Here is an 18,216-nt window from a genome sequence, read left to right on the forward strand (position 1 = left end):
GACTGAGCCCTTGACTTGTGAGATCTGATGCCATCCCCAGGTAGACAGTACCGGAATTGAGTTAAATTATAGAACAAGCTGGTGTCATAGAGAACTATTTCGTGGTATGGGGGAAAACTATCCCTCCATACATTGGAATTGTGTGCTCAGACCTCCATACTGCATACATAGACAAGATAAAGGTCTAAAATCAATACTCTAAGTTTCCACCTTAGGAAACTAGAAAAATAAAAGTAAAATCAATCCCAAGTAAACAACCAGAAAAGAAATCATGAAAATTAAGAGTACAAATAGAAGAAATTTAAAAGAGAAAAATCAATAGAGAAAATCAAAGGACCAAAAGCTGGTTTTTTTTTAAAGGATCAGTAAAATTGATAAGCCTCTAGCCAGGTTAAGAAAAATAGAGAGCAGACACACAAAATACTAATATCAAAAAAAATGAAAGACTGGATATAACTACAGATCCCATGGAAATTAAAATAATAATAAAGGAATAGTATGAACAATTCTATGTCCATAGATTTGACAACCTAGATGAAAGGACCAATTCCATTAAAGACACAATCTGCCAAAACTCACATAAAAAGAAACAGAAATTCTCAATAGACTTCCATCTATCAAAGAAATTGAATCAATAATTAACAATTTTTCTAAACAAAGCACCAGTGCCAGGCTGGTTCACTGGTGAATTCTACCAAACACTTAAAGAAGAAACTTTGGCAACTCTCTACAATCTCTTTAAGAGGATAGAAGCAGAGGAACTATTTCCTAACTCATTTTACAAGGCCAATATCACTCTAATACCAAAACCAGACAAAAACATTATAAGAAAAAAACTATAGACTAATATCTCTCATGAACATACATGCTAAAATCCTCAACAAAATATTACCAAATTGAATCAACAAAAGTATAAATAGAATTATACACCTAAACCAACTGGGATTTATCCAAGGTATGCAAGGCTGGTTCAAGATTCAAATGTCAATTAATTCAATTCATCACATCAACAGGCAGAAAAAATTTATCACATTAACATGCTCATATCAATAGATGCAGGAAAAGCATTTGACCCAACCCAGCAATGGCTCATGGTAAAAATTTTCAGTAAACTAGAAACAGAGAGAACGTTTCTCTAGAGCTGACATCATCCTTGATGAAAAACTCCAAGCTTTCCCACTAAGATTTGATACAAGGCAAGGATGTCCCCCTCACCACTCCTTTACAACACTGTACTAGAAGTCCTTGCTAAATCAGTACAAGAAAAAGAAACAAAATATCTACAGATTGAAAAGGAAGACATAAAATTCTTTGTTTACAGATGGCACAATTGTCTATGCAGAAAATCTGAAAGAATCAACAAAAAGCTCCTGGAACTAATAAATGTTTCATAGCAAGTTTACAGGATACAAGGTTAATATAAAAAACTCAATTGCTTTCCTATATACCAACAATGAACAAGTGGAATTTGAAGTTAAAAACACAATAACAATTACATAACCACCCTCAAAATGAAATACAGTAAAACCTTGGATTGCAAGTAACTTGTTTTGAGAGTGTTCTGCAAGACGAGCAAACATCCCTAATACATTTTAACGTGGTAAATGAACGATGTCTTGCAATACGAGTAGTTTGCTTCCAGAACAAATTATGCTCACAAACCAAGTACAGTTTAACTTGATAAACAAGCAATGTCTTGCAATATGAGTAGTTTGTTTCCCGAACGAATATGCTCACAAACCAAGGTATTACTGTACTTAGTTAAATTTCTAACAAAAGATATGCAAGGTCTATAAGGGAAACTACAAAACCCTCAATAACGATATCAAAGATGAACTAAACAAATGAAGAGATATTCTATGTTCATGAATAGTAGGGCTAAATATTGTCAAGATGTCAGTTCTTCTCAACATGATCTACAGATTTATTGCAATACCAATCAAATCCCAGTAAGTTGTTTTATCAGCATTGACAAACTGACTCTAAAGTTTAACAGAGATACAGAAACGCCAGAATAGCCAACATAATACTGAAGGAGAACAAAGTTGGAAGACTGATGCTACCAACTTGAAGAACTACTATAAAACTCTAGTAACCAAGACAGTGTGATATTGGTGAAAGAATAGACAGATCAATGGAACAGAATATAGAGCCCAGAAATAAACACCCATTAATATAGTTAACTGATCTTTGACAAATGAACAAAGACAGTTAATGGAGCAAAGATAGTCTCTTCAACAAAAGGTACTGTAACAAATGGATAACCATATAAAAAAGTGAATTTAGAAACAGTCCACAGACCCTTTACAAAAATTTATTCAAAATGAATCACAGACCTAAATGTAAAATGCAAAACTAAAATCTAGAAGATAACATAAGAGAAAACCTAGGTGACTTTGACTATGGTGATGACTTTTTGGATACAACACCAAAATCACAATACATAAAATAATTGGTAAGCTAGACTTCATTAAAATTAGAAAGTAATTGCTCTGAGAAAGACAATACCAAGAGGTTTAAAAGATAAGCTACAGACAGGGAGAAAATATTTACAAAAGATATATCTGATAAATGGCTGTTATCCAAAATATACGAAGAACTCTTAACACTCAATAAGAAAACAAACACCCCAATTAAAAAATGTTCCACAGACCTTAACAAACACCTCGCCAAAAATATATATACAGATGACAAGGATATGAAAAAGTATCTCATATCTTACGTCATCAATGAAATGAAAATTAAAATGAGAAACCACTACACAACTACTAGAATGAACAAATTCCAGAACACTGACAAGACCAAATGCTGGTGAAGATGTGAAGCAACAGGAACTCTCATTAATTTTTGGTGAGAATGCAAAATAGTACAGACACTTTGGAAAACAATTTGAAGGTTTCTTACAAAACTAAACATCTTTCATCATTATGATCTAGCAATCATGATCCTTCGTATGTACCCAAAGGAGCTGAAAACTTAAGCGTATATACAAGACGTGCACACAAATGTTTACAGCAGTTTTATTCATAACTGACAAAACCTGGAAGCAAACAAGATGTACTTCAGTAGGCTAGTGGATAAACTGCAGTGCATTCACAATAGAACATTACTCAGTGCTAAAAAGAAATGAGCTATGAAGCCATGAAAAAAAATGAAAGAATCTTAATCGCATATCACTAAGTGAAAGAAGCCAATCTGAAAAGGTTACACACTGTATGATTTCAACTACATGACACTCTGAAAAAGACAAGGTATATGGGGACAATAAAAAGATTCATTTCTTGAGTTTTGGGGATTGGGGTGCAGAGGCAGAGCACAAAGGATTTTTAGGGTAGTGAAAATATTTTTTATAGTATTATATTTTCTGTTTTTCATTGCAAAAATGTGTCATGACTTTTCCGACAACCCAATAATTAGACTTTTGTCCAAACCTACAGAATGCACACCAAGAGTGAACTCTAGGATAAACTATGGACTTTGAGTGACTATGATGTATCAATTTAGATTCATTCTTGGTTAAAGAAAAAAAAAAAAGTAAACTCAGGTGTGTGAATAATTGGGAATGTATGTATGTGTGGGGAGAGAGAGTATATGGGAAATCTCTGTAAATTTTTATTGTAAACATAAAACTGCTCTAAAAAATGAAGTTTTTAACAAGAATAAAAATAATTTTTAAATGTAAAAATAAAAAGAATGTTAAAAACAATAGAAACAAATAAAACCTGAGTTTTTATTTGAGGCATGTTGAGTTTAGAGATGCATTTCACATCGTTTGGGTATATAAGCCTCAACAGAAGGCAGCAAGCAAAACAGCTTTGGGAGTTGTCAGCCTAGCTAAGAAGATCATGTGTCTACAAACAAATTAAAATAAAAGCCAATAAAATTATAATACTAAATTAACTACAATCTCCTGATGATGCCCTATTAATTCTTTTCTTCAAGGTTCCACTCACTGCACATCAATTGGTCCAGAGAGAGGAAGGGAAAAGAGCCTGAACACTTCAGAGACTCTTAGTATTACACCCGCATTCCATCAGAAATATTCTCAGCTTTTGAGGATGAACTGTAAATATTTAGGCATATGACAATATTCCTTGTAAAAGTAAATAATATTAATTTTAGTTTTATACTATGACTATCATAAAAATCAAAATAAATGAAGCAATTTACCTTACTTATTTTCAAAAGGAATGTTAAAGCATAGAAAAGTTGAAAGAAATGAATGCTATTCCATGAACAAAATAAAATACCTTTGGTTACAAGATATGGTTGAAATATTAAAGGACAAGAAGATATGGACATGCAAACTAGAGGAAACTTAAGGCAAGAAGCTTGTTAAAGATATGTTCCTTTTTTTCTTTTTTTGGTAAAGATAAACCAGAAGTGTTTAAGGGGCAAAATTATGGGCCATATCCTGAAATAGCACAAAGTAATGTAGCATTAAAATTGGATTTCAATAAATTTAAAGGAAACTTTTTATGGAAAAATTACTGTACAAAAGCAAAAGCAATTACTTATTATGAAAAACACTTAAAATTGCTAAATGTACTATAAACTTTATTATTATGTATCTTTGTGCAGGCAGGCTCCTTTGAGTAAAAAGGACTTGCCTGCCAACGAAAGAGGAAGTTACTAGAATATCACATTAATATTTCTCTATATTTCAGGCATAATACTTAATGTGCTTTATTTTTTACTCCTTATAAATTAATTTTCACAGTGAATTCAATTTAAGTTCCAATTTACTCTCATTAAATCTCACTATACATATTATTATTTGGTTTTTCTCCTCTAATAGTAGTAGTATTATATATGCTGTTAAAGCACTTTTTGTGTCTGTTTCACTTCAAAGAATATTTTCATTACTAATTTAGTAATCTTTACAAAAAAGGCAAATTAGCAAATATGGATATAAAAAGTAACAGATGTCCATTTCCAAAAAATATAAAGAAAATAAAAGTAATGATTCTATAGGTATATAGTCAAATGTATTGAAATACTTTTGGAAAATGAAATCATAATTCTACTCTGTATATATGAACAACAATCTACCCAAGAGAGACAATCATTATAAACAAGTATTGGTTTCACTTCTTTTGCCTATTGAAAATAATCACGTTTGATTTTTTTATGTCAATTGAGTTAAAAATATATAACAAAATTTTGACATTGTATGTATAATAGGCACTTTTTGTTGAACAAGAAAATAGGAGACATGGTCAGACAAAGGATTTTATGTCACTTTGAAGTACAGGAAGAAATCTGGTCTAGGTAGTTAGACACTGAAAGGCTGAAATTTCCAGGTAATTTTGTTGGTTTACGTCTGGCAGTATTGCTAATTAGAATTTTACAATGAAACTTTTAATTATTAAGGAAGCCGCTTAATTATTAAGGGGGCTAAAAATTTCAAGATAATTACTGTAATAACTGGTTAGCAAGATTGTTTTTAAGAAAAAAATCTTAGTTTAAGTTCACTAAACTAATTAATGATCATAAATATTCGTAGTACAAGAGGATTCTTAATGATAAAATCATTGATATAAATGCTTTATGGGACTCTAATTTTTTATATCTTATATTTCATCAGGCAGTCTATCAAACAAACTGTATCATAATTAAAAAAAAACTTTTCTGAGAAAAACATTTATATCCTTACAAGAATTAATTGACATGATCGCTTGAAATTCATATTTATCAGCGTCAAAATAGCATTAAAATAAATTTTAGTAATACAAAATTGCATCACATCAATAGACTATCAATATTTACTGAGGAAAGGAAAAAAACTTATTAAATCCTTACTATGTACCAGACACTATGATACTTTACATATACAATCTTATTTTAATGCATATACAATCAAATAAAATTGGCATGATTAAAATTATTCCACAGCTGGCAAAACTGATTCTCAGAGTTGTCCACAGTGGTTTCCAGTGAGGGCTCTGGAGTTAGGCCTTCAGGATTAGGTTCTAATCTGTTACTTAAGTCTCTGTGACCTTGAGCAAGTTACTTAATTTTATGTCCCTTATCAGCAGAACATGATTAGATGAGATAAAACAATTATAAACAGTGATTGGCACATAGTAAGTACTCAGTAAACACCACATGCTACTACTACACATCCTTGGACATCCCTGTCACCCACGATCAGATAGTATGTGATAGGACACCAGTTTGAGTTTAATCTGTCTGACACCCAAAGAAGGCCTGCTCATCACATCACACTGTCTCTAATGACAACTACTCTCTTAATGTATTTTTCATTGTTTGATATACAAAAGCCTATTTCTATATTGTGCCAGAAAACATAATTTTTCAAAGCAAATTTCTTCCAAAGCCACACAATAAGATATATTTTGTTTTGTTATCACCCATAGTATTTAATAACATACATTCTTAAAAAGGAGGGCGGTAGGACATGTCTTTTGCAGTCAAGGTATATGATCGTCCAAATCAAACGAAAATGAAATTTCTAATTTACTGAGTCATTCCTATAAATACAAAAGACATGATTACTTCAAGATGGAAGTTATATTTCTTGAAATAATTTGTTAATATTTGCTCACTCTTTTAGTCATTAAATAAGTATTTATTAAATGTCTAGTCAAAGGCAATTTGTGTAGATACTGCTCTCAATATTCAATGGACTGAGAGGAATTGACCAGTCCATCATAAATAGTACTAGTCCCTGAGGAATGACAAAACATCCAAATAGCTTTGATCACTTGTCAGAATTATTTAAGGTGATCACCCTGCTTGAGAATCATCATGAACAGGATAAAATCACAACGATAACTACATATTGACCTAGTTTACTTACTCAAAAACAGATCACATCAAAAGTACTGTATGTGTTGCCACAAGCTGTTTAACTCAGTTCAATAATATTTCTCTGTTCCTTTGTTGGTTATTTTTTTTTGTGCCATGATAGGCTAACTACATGTTTAAAAAAAAGGGAATAGTACGTGTTATTTCTTGAGATGTATATAGTAAGGGGGCAGCTATACAAAATCCAAAAACCACCTAAAGAAAAATCATCTTAAACCTGTCCTAGCTTGTTTGATTTGGTTTTCTTTCTTTGACTTGGTTCAAAACTTGAGTTTAACACATTCCTCAATTTTAAACCTCTCTCACCAAAAAAAAAGGCTAATATTTCTACACCTGAAAATCAAAATATAAGTCCTATTTACATAAGTAATCCTCAATTATAAGTAACATCACTGGTAAAAAGAAATTCAAATATAAAGTAATTATATTATAACAACCAATTCCTAAGATTGATAACATGTAAATAGTTTAATATAAAACTATAGTATCAGCGAAAATCTTGTAGATCACCTAGCACATTTTCATCATATCAAAAACAACATGTACTGAGTGCTTACCATGTCGATCTAAATATTTTATTGCATTTCATCTAAATAATCCAGTAAACTATTATTATTCCTAATTTATAATGGTGGTAACTGAAGCACAAAAAAGTTAACACACTCAGTTGCACTAATAATAAACAGTAAACTTGAGATTTGAACCCGTCTGCCCACATATACACAACTGCAATATGTAGCCTTCATGATTAAACAAAGGCACAAAAATTCTCTTGCACAAATAGTCTATTTTTAAAGACTCCAGAAAATAAGATTATTCCTTTAACAAATTATTTTAATACTAAGCCCCTATATAGAGTAAAACTCATCAAGGTTTATAACAATGGTATGATACTACCAACAGAAGTTAAGTATTTTAGAAACAGTAAAAATTTCCATAAAAAGAGACTACTGAGGGGAGCAAAGTGCATGGAAACATGCTTCAGCTGAAACACAGAAGGCAGAGAAGTGACTTACTCTAGAGTTTAGCTCAGTTTCTCCAAAAAGTAATTAAGAATTAGGTAAATTGCAATTTTTGGATGTATTTATTATGCAAACAGAGCTTCAAAAAAGAGTAAATCAAATTTGGAAGATTTAAAAACTTCAAATAGATTCTTATTCCTTTAGAACGATTTTCTACTGATTAAAAAATACAATGACATGTCCTATTTCAAGGTCTCCTTCATCTATATGAGTTTATGACACACCCAGAATATAAGAAATGCTGTCAGTCCTTGCCCTGTGGCTAAGAATCTGTGTTCTTCAAACAGATGGAGAAATCCCATTTAACAGCTTGCCTTTAACATTTCGAAACCCAAAAGACCATCACCAATGCACACACTTGTCTCTAATATTCCCTACAAATCTTTAAACAGAAGATTGTATTACTGATACAGTTGTCCACAAACAAGTGAGCCTCAAGGGCTTTGACACAATTAATGAAAAAGTAGTGCATAAGAATTCAAAATAGCCCATAACTGAATCACAAGGTAGCTTGGAATTGGGAGTGTAATATTATTAAAGAGGAGAGTGATATCTTTCTTATTGTATGTTTTCTGTTGACTATAAACCAACCACTTACATATCATTAAAAAAGTTGAAGTTATTTAATACAGGAAAATTAAGATGAATGATGTAAAAGAACTAAAAACAAATTAAAATGAAAATCAGAATGCTGACCCCTTACACTGTCATTTATCATGATAAAATAAATACAATTTAAATACCAAAATATGATATAAACACTAAAATGAATTTTGAAAACAGGCAATGAAAAATAACCATGTGCCTTGGATGAATGGACCAGATAACCTGTTAAATATAGTTTTAGCACTAAGATTTTATAATAACTATTCAAGAAGATATAAATTAGTGTGCATAACTTTAGTAATAACACTTCAAACTGCAAAATCTTTCTAATTTTTCTTCACAAAGCAAAAAATTCCATGTCAGGTTAAAACAATTATGGGTTTAATGTTAATTCATAAGGAACCTTTAAATTACACATGGAGTTTTCTACTGGCTACTTCATATCCAACTTCTTTTCATAGCACTTACAAGGTTTTTAATTACTGATCATAATGTGTACTGGGTGACGTAGATGATAAAGACAAAACAGTTTTAATTTAAATCCAGGAATGGAATTTAAAGTTTCATTTTTCCAATAGGTTGATCTACCAATGAAATTATTTAATATCTCACAGCAAAGTAGTATCACAGCAGGGCATGACCCCAGGATTCCGTTTCACTTCAAAGCTTTTCACTTTAAAACTTCAAACTTTATACTATATTTACATGAAAGAAAGCATGACCCATGGATGGGAACTGAAATTTGTAAAGGTATAGCTCACATTTATATTTACATTTATACTTTATATAGAGACAGTCCCAATACAGGGACAATATTAATAGCAATACTAAAATAGAATTTTGTTAATAACTAATTTAGAAAATAAATATGATAAAACCATGTTACATTGCAATGGACTTTAATTTTTTTCCCATATTAACTTTATTCACTAGTTTTTCTTAAATTCAAAGTTGGATGACGACGAAGGAGCTCATAGATATGTGTTCATACTAATGAAGCACTCCTATATTATTTTTGATGTAGAAATTAATGTTTCTCTATATCACTTTTCCTTTAAATTCTCCAAACATAGCAATATACACAGTCAAAATAGCTGTTAAATTCATTTAACTTCTTAGATATATAATTCTAAGATATAAAATTAAATCATAGTTTGATGCATGAGATTTTTTTATAAAAAGGAGGGAACCTACAAAAATTGCACATAAAATCAATCTAATTAGAATATACTGAATTTTTATATAAACACAAATATGCCACTAGTTAGATCTGGGTTCTCAAACATGAACTATATATAAAGAAAAGCTAATGTCAACTAATATTATGCTAGTCTATTGTAATAGCATTACAAAAAATACCAGTATTTAAGATATAAATTATATAACTTATATTAAATAGTATTCTTCAGAATACACATTATCTAGTAATGTTGTTTAACTCGACAGGATTTCATGGACAATTTAAACCATGAGTATTTTCAAAGGATAAGGTCAGGACCAAGATTTTTCCTCAAATGCATATTATAATCACTATGCTACATCTGGTGAGGGATCTTTTATTTATTATGAAAAAGTCATTCCTTTATGGTTATAGGAATCTCAGTGTCAGGTTTGTTTATATTGCGTTAATACAATTTGCCTTGGCCCCAAAGAAATTTTTATTAGCATTTTAAGAATAAAAACCAAATAATATATTTACACAGTACCAAGTATATAAGGCATAAACTAAGCATGTAAAAAATATATGAAAATACACAAAGAAAACTTACCAGACAGTTGTTTCCACTTGACTGTCATTGAGCTGCCGATTGTCCAGTTGGGCAAAAAGTGGGAAAAGCACTTGAATCCCTCCAATTGAATGAATTGCACTATGAATTGAATGTGTCACTATAGCTTTCACATCCTGTGTTCAAAAACAAAAATTTTTATTACATTTCTAAGCATAATGTTATCACTGTTTCCTTGTCCCAAATAACTTTGTAAAAGAATTAACATCAGACATTTTAAAAACCCTCAATTATATAATTATTGATACATATATAAAATAACAATTTGAAATCTAAAGTTGAGAGAATTTTATACTGATAATATGAAGCTACAAATCAAAAGCTATTTTAGAATAAGAAATACTACTAATGGAGATACCCAGGTAATTTTATGTTAGGGAGTTATAGTAATATGTTCTTAAATGAAAGTATGTTTTTATATCAACAACTATCCGTTCAGCTAATCAACTGTTTTATTTCAAAGAATATACAAGATAACAGAAACGACATATATCCTGTTAAGGAAACAAGTCCAAGGTAAAGTCTATGTTTATGGCCCCCTCAAAAAAGTAGAAGGCCAAAAACACCAAAGAACTAGAAAACAACAACAAAAATACACCCCAGTAATTGTGGATTTCTAAATGAGCAATGTTTAATAGGTAAAGATACTGTTAATGCTGATGAAAACTAAGTTAGTATTCACCCACCTGGAGCATTAGAGCATGTGGAGAATGCACGAAAATAGATGCATTTTCTTTTGGTGAGGATTCCAGGCAAAGCTGAGCATCAGTGGCCTTGGCGTTATATGTAAATGCAATACTACTTGCAAGCTTTCCATCATACAGAACCTGTTTATGATGTTCTGCCAAATGAATATCACTCTCAGATTTAAACTTGAAGGTGCTCTGAAAAAACAAAACTAAATTAAAGACTCACTTTAAATGTAACACAGCAAGTTTTAAAGCAGAGAAAAATTTAACATAATAGAAACTTGTGACCCTTCTAAGATGTTTCAGACATTATTTTATTATATTACTTTGTTATTGTCATTTCAGTTCTATGAGTTAAATTTCATTATGCTAATAAACACTTAGATCTTCATTTTCTCATTTTGACTGTTTTTGATCATTTACAAAACGGTTTTATTAGAAAATATATAAGGCCAGATGACATTAAATGTAAATCAAATTTTACTGCAATACTCGATAAATTTTTCTTGTTAATACTTTCAGAAGTGTGTACACGTATACACACACACAAACACACACACACACACACACACACACACAGAGTGCCTGGCACATGAATTACTTATATATAAAAATGACTATCATTGAGGCTATGAAAAATGTTTATATGCAAAAATATGTCTTTACTATAAAAAGTATATCAACATACTCAATACCAATGCAACTCCACAAAAGTATCACAATAGCCATATTAAACCAAAATAAGAAGTTTATTAAAACATGTTACCACTTTAAATAAAAGATGTGCCAGTCGTAATACCAAAGTTATTGTTAGACATGTTTAAAATTTCTCTGCAGAAATGAACCTGACAATGACAAATTATATGTAACTTTTTCAACAATCACATGTTATCAGTATTATTATTTTCAACTTACAACTATGAAAATCAATTGTTAATGAGAGCCATAAGGGATGGCGCCAGGACAAAATGCCAAGTCTTCTAGCTTGTACTCAGTATTAATTGATTGACAGCGAAGTGACCTGGATTACAATCTAGGCTCTGCCATTAATTATCTCATGACACTTATTTAGGGTCAAAGAAATAATTTAACTGATGCGGCTCCATTTTCTTACTCTAATGTTATAATAAGATTAAACCAAATATTTCAAACTCAAGTCTTACAGGAGGCAAACAGATATGCCTATAAGTGCAAGGGGCCATGTGGAGACTTCTTCAAACTAGCGTGTATATGTCTTGTCTAAAAGTGACCCCAAATGCTCAGCTCAAGTCATTTATTGTACCATATTGTCAGTTCTTGCATAATTGTCAAGAGAAACAAAATTGTGATTTTTACATAAAGTCACCTAATTTGTAATTTAATCAAACATGTTCAACACTGTGCTGACTAAACCCGTCAGGCTAAATTTAGCCAGTTTTCCACTTCTGGACTAGTATCTAGAGAGCCTTTCTTAACTTGAACCTGGATGCAAACCATTAGTTAAAGGCATGTGCCAAGACAAGAGCAGCACAGATAATTAAAAATGTGTGTATACGTGGTTTTGGATGGTACTTCCTAATTTGGAAATGTAAATATGTTTACGTATTTCAATATTATAAATTAACTAACAAAATTGCACTACCTTGAATCAGAGCCTTTGTTCTCCTCTCAATTAAGTGAAATCTAGCACCTTATCTCTCACCTCAAAGTTTAAAACTTTAATCTTTTCTTAACTCACAGATTCACACTACCCAAGCGAGAGGTTGGTTTAAAATATGTACTCATTTAAAATTATTCTTTTTCAGTCCCTAATGTACTAAATGTACTAAAGCACAGATGATAATTACAATGGAAACTAGAAACAAAGACTTTTTTAAAAGATAATCAATTTTTGAATGAAATTATGAGTTAAATGTATTAGGTAGTAATACTGGCAAAACAAAACCCATCTAATTGCTTTCTTCACTGGTTGCTCTGGTATTATAAAATAAATATGTATTTATTTCAGTAAAATCATAAATGTATTTTGATGTATTTCAGTAAGTTCATAAATATTCATGAATATGTTTGATTTTTTACTTATGTTGCAAAGCACTGATCAAAAGCAGAATTATTTTGATGAAGTAAAACACATGAATTAATTTGTAGAAATGAAAGTATATAACTGAAGAATTTGGGGAAGAGAATACAAGACATTGAGACACTGGGAAAACAGACCAAATAACGAGAGACAAAAGAGTTGGATGAGTCATGGGCAAGCTGGAGTTTAATCAAGTGTACATGTGCTGCCTTCTCATGTTGATGATACTGCACTACAAGAAGCAATGTGTAAATGATGAGAACAGCAATACAAGAAGAGCAATGTATGCTCTAGACCTACTATAAATTAAGGATTTTTTTTATTTGAAACCAAAACCAAAGGCAACAATAAAAGCAAAAACAAACAAGACAACATCAAACTAAAAAGCTTCTGCACACACCAAAAGAAATCATCAACAAGATGAAGTGGTAACCAAATAGGAGAAAATATTTGCAAATCATATATTTGATACGGGATTAATAGCTAAAATATATAAAAAAACTCATACAATTCAGTAGCAAACCCCCCCCCCAAAAAAACGAACAATCCATCTGCAAAATGGGCAGAGGATCTCAATAGACATGCTTCTGAAGAAGATATACAAATAGCCAACAGGTACATTAAAAGGTGCTCAATATCACTGGTCATCAGGGAAATGCAAATTAAAACCACACTGAAATATCAACTCACACTTGTTAGAATGACTATTATCAAAAAGACAAGAAAGGGCCGGCAGGGTGGCTCAGTTGGTTAGAGCGCGAACTCTGAGCAACGTGGTGTGGTTGCCAGTTAGATTCCCACATGGGCCAGTGTGCTGCGCCCGAGCTGAGCTGCCAACAGGCAGCCAGATGGCTCAGTTGGTTAGAGCACATGCTCTTAACAATCAGGTTGCCAGTTCAACTCCTACATGGGATGGTGGGCTGTGCCTCCCCCTGCCCCCCCCCAGAAACTAGATTGAAAGCGGTGACTGGACTTGGAGCTGAGCTTGCACCCTCCACAACTAAGATTGAAGGACAACAACTTGATGTGGAGCTGATGAGTCCTGGAAAAACACAATGTTCCCTTCCCCAATTCCCCAACACTGTTCCCCTCCCCAATAAAATCTTTAAAAAAAAAGACAAGAAATAACAAGTGTTGGGGAGAATGTGGAGATAAGGGAACCCTTGTACATTGTTTGGTGGGAATGTAAATTGGTGTAGCCACTATGGAAAACAGTGTGAAGATTTCTCAAAAATAAAAAATAGAACTACATATGATCCAGCGATTCCACTTCTGAGAATTTACCAGAAGAAAATGAAAACACTAATGAGAAAAGATATATGTACTCCTATGTTTGTAGCATTATTTTCAATAGCCAAGTTATGAAAACAACATCAGTGTCCATCAATGAACAAACAGATAAAGACAATGTGATGTACACACACACACACACACACACACACACACGATGCAATATTATTCAACCATAAAAAAAGAATAAAATCTTGCCAATTGCAACAATATGGATGGACCTCAAAGGCATTATGCTAAGTGAAATATGTCAGGCAGAAAAAGACAAATGTCATATGATCTCACTCTAAAAATAAACAAACCAAAAACCAAACTCATAGAAACAGAGAACGGCTTGGTGTTTGCTAGGGGTGGAGGGCAGGGTAGGCAAAATGGGTAAAGGTGGTCAAAGAGTATAAACTTCCAATTATAAGATAAATAAGTTCTGGGGATATAATAATGCACAGTGCACTCATGATAGTTAACAATACTGTATTTTATATTTGAAAATCACTAAAAGAGTAGATTTAACTGTTCTAAACACACACACTAAATAACTATGTGAGGGGAAGGACGTTTACTAACCTTATTGTGGTAATCATTTCGCAATATACTCGCATACATTTAGTGAATCAGTACATTGTATAGCTTTAACTAATACAATGTTATGTGTTAATTATATAGAAAAAAGCTTTAAAAATAAAAATCTACTTCACTGCCAGTTTTGTACAGTACAATAGTTAAAATCTTAGCTGTAAAATCAGTTAGACTTGAGTGTTAACCCCAAATCTATCAGCCACATGTGTACCAGTCTACAAGCTATTTACTTCTCATCTGTTATACACCTAACACATAATATAAATAAGGCACACTGAACAATACTTGGTTCTTTAAAAGCCACTCAAAATGGTAGCTGCTATTATTACTACTTTCTTTTCTAGTTAATACTATGCAAACATTTGTCCATGTTAAATATTTTTTTATAAATGTTACTCATAAAACATTTACCATAAATTTTATGGTAACCGCATATTACACTTAAGATAGAATGCAGATACATAATAGTTGTTAATGAAGCAAAGACAGCATTGTTGAATAGAATCCTAATCACCAAAAACAAATGGTTTATCTAATTGCTACAAGAGCAGAGGCATGTTATTTTCTAATAATAATGTCAGGAAACTTCACCAATGTCAAAATCATAGCCATTTTTCTACTGAATTTATGTAAGAATAACATATACATGACAATACCTATTGCTCTCCCTAGAATCACTGTGACAAGTGTTACTGATATTAAAATGGTAATGACATTGCAATAGCCAATGAATCATACTACCTGATGTATAATTAAGAGAATGTTGCCACCTGCAAATTGTACACTTTCCCTTCAAAATGATTAAATAATCCATCCCGACTCATTAAAAAAATAATTCAGATCTAATGTCTACATTTTCAAACTTCTCTAGAAATCTAAATTCATAAAATATATCCATTCTCCTGCTACAAATTTTCTGATAATTTCACATAAACAGAAAATTCAAATCATTATTTTATATTAAAACCTTCAATAACTTAGCTTCAACTTATCATAATCATCCTCGCATTCCACCATAAATCACTCTTCCTCCTCTGTATTCTACCATGATGCCAGGCCTGATTGTGGGTCAATCCATATGCACATCCTGTACGCCCCTGGCTTCTGTCCTTCCCACCATGCCTTCTGTCACACATTCTATCAAGTCCTGAAAACCCTCTAAAATTTGCTTAGTTTTCAAGAACCCTAAGGAACTTCTCTTTTCTATGACAAGTTCCTAAACCCTCTGTAGCTGGAATTAAATAAACATCCTCCCACAAAAATTTATTAGTATTTGCATTATATTTCCTTTCTGGTACACACATTAACTTTTAATTATAAACATTTAGGGATATAATTATTCTCACAAGGAATTAATCATTTTTAATCCCCAAAGCTTAGAACAGTTCCTTGAATATAGTAAATATTTGGTATATTGTTGAATTTTATTCAATAGCATGCTTTGCAACCATTATTACCACCCTTAACAAGCAAGAATATAGAGAAAAGATTACAGTCACAAGCATGCCAACAAATGGCAAATGGATTAGCATACAAAATGTCAATGCATGAAGTCAGTACTTCTACAGAGAGGAAAATGATTCACCCAATCTTATCTTAAAAACGTATTATAATGGCATATATCAAATTAAAAGAAGTGCCAAGTACCAGCTCTATAATCACTGCAATATTTCAAATATTAAACAAGAGAAACACATCACTGATAAACTGATTCCAAGAAAAATATTTAACCTAATGATACTAAGAACTACTTATATCAAATTAAGCAATTATTTGCCAGTATCAAGCAATTTCATGTAATTCATTTTTCTGATACAAGCCAACATCTTTAATCTACATGTAGTTAATTGTACAGGAGAATATTTTGGTAGATCGGAACTTATTAAAATTAAATTGCAATCAATGTTATCTAATGATAAAAGATATATTTTGTAGAAATTATTTGATTATAACTATGTGAATAATTATAATCTGGTAGAGAAAACCCCCGAAATTTCTATACCACTACTGTCATTCATTTGTACAATAATTACTGAACACCTGTGATGTGGGCCTAAACCTTCTCTCACTGGGCCAACACTCCAAAGTTTCAAACAACTGTGTAACATCTGGTACCTCTCTTCTGCTCCTGGTCACACCTGCTTTCGGCTAGGGCTCACGGAGTCTCTCACTGTGCATATGCAGTTCTGCCCTTGGCAGATGACCCACAGGGAACCCTCATAAAGACTACTGCCCCTACCCCAACAGCTTGCTCCTTTTCAGGACCCTGCCCCACAAATTCCATCTGTTTCAGCAGCCTTGAAAGCTGATCCCAACCTCCTTGGCTCAGCACGACCACTGTGATATGCCTGGCCCCCAGCCCCTTTGTGCCTCAACAAAAATATTGGTCACCGCCAGAAGGATGGGATAAATACTGAGCTCATCTTTAATATTTTCATACTCTCAAGGATCTCAGGCCTGTGCTATGTGGACTGACAAATGTCTAATCAAATGTTTTGTATATTTTGCCCATTTTTATAGTCATTTACAGTGGCAGGGTACATCCCGCACCAGCTACTCCACCATGGACAAAAGCAGGAGTCAGATTGAAAGTTTTTAAAATTAATTAGTTAAACAAGAAATTTGTAATTGGATTGCAGGTTTTAAAGATTTTTGCAAATTCTAATTATCACCCCCATAGGAAAAAGAAACCAGTTAAAAAGTAGCAGTGGATCCAAAAAGAAAAATCATAGCATATTTTGTTGGATGAATTCATGAGAGGTATTTGAGGGAGGAAGACTGTTCCCTACCAAAAGAAACAAAAATCACTTAATCTTTATGAACTTCAAGCTAATCTTAGCTTCATGTGCCTGACTGAAATGGTTTTAGAGTTATCTTCTCTATGGATCATTTCCCAGTTCCTACAATCAGAACCTTTCTCCATGATCCCATAGGACATAGTGTTCATAGATTATATCATAATTATAAGCTCAATCAAGATTAATGTTTAGATTTTTCCATGTCTCTCTCCTTTCTTGGTTATAATGTACTTCAAGGTAATTTACAGTTTTGCATATTCCATAAAGCCTATAATAGGGCTCCATACAGAGAATGCTATAATAAAATTTCTCTGAATTGTAAAGTTGTATGATGAAATTCACCCTAATAGAATTTTTTTAATGTTTTTCCTCTAATCATTTTTAAACTACTTTTAAATGATTTTCCTCATTGAGGAATTCAGAATTTAGAATTAAATTATCGATTCCTAACTCTTAATATTAAACCTTATTTCATTTTCCTTGATTTGAGTCTTCCTTCTGGACTCCATTCAATCATAAAACTCCTGTTTTCTACTATTGCTGACACCCACCACTTTT

At 32.0% G+C, this 18,216-nt stretch overlaps 1 protein-coding gene across 1 annotated transcript in view; it reads right to left on the reverse strand.

Annotated features, from left to right (window-relative positions):
• The window catches only part of NBEA (neurobeachin), a 707,336-nt gene that overhangs the window by 574,133 nt on the left and 114,987 nt on the right, over positions 1 to 18,216 (reverse strand). The window contains exons 9-10 of the mRNA XM_019653151.1: positions 10,933 to 11,130; positions 10,229 to 10,362 (exon numbers count right to left, since the gene is read on the reverse strand). Of these exons, the coding sequence (XP_019508696.1) occupies positions 10,229 to 10,362; positions 10,933 to 11,130 (332 nt within the window). The remainder of the gene's footprint in view (positions 1 to 10,228; positions 10,363 to 10,932; positions 11,131 to 18,216) is intronic.

The sequence above is a fragment of the Hipposideros armiger genome, unplaced genomic scaffold (genome assembly GCF_001890085.2).
Source record: "Hipposideros armiger isolate ML-2016 unplaced genomic scaffold, ASM189008v1 scaffold_198, whole genome shotgun sequence".
NCBI lineage: Eukaryota > Metazoa > Chordata > Mammalia > Chiroptera > Hipposideridae > Hipposideros > Hipposideros armiger.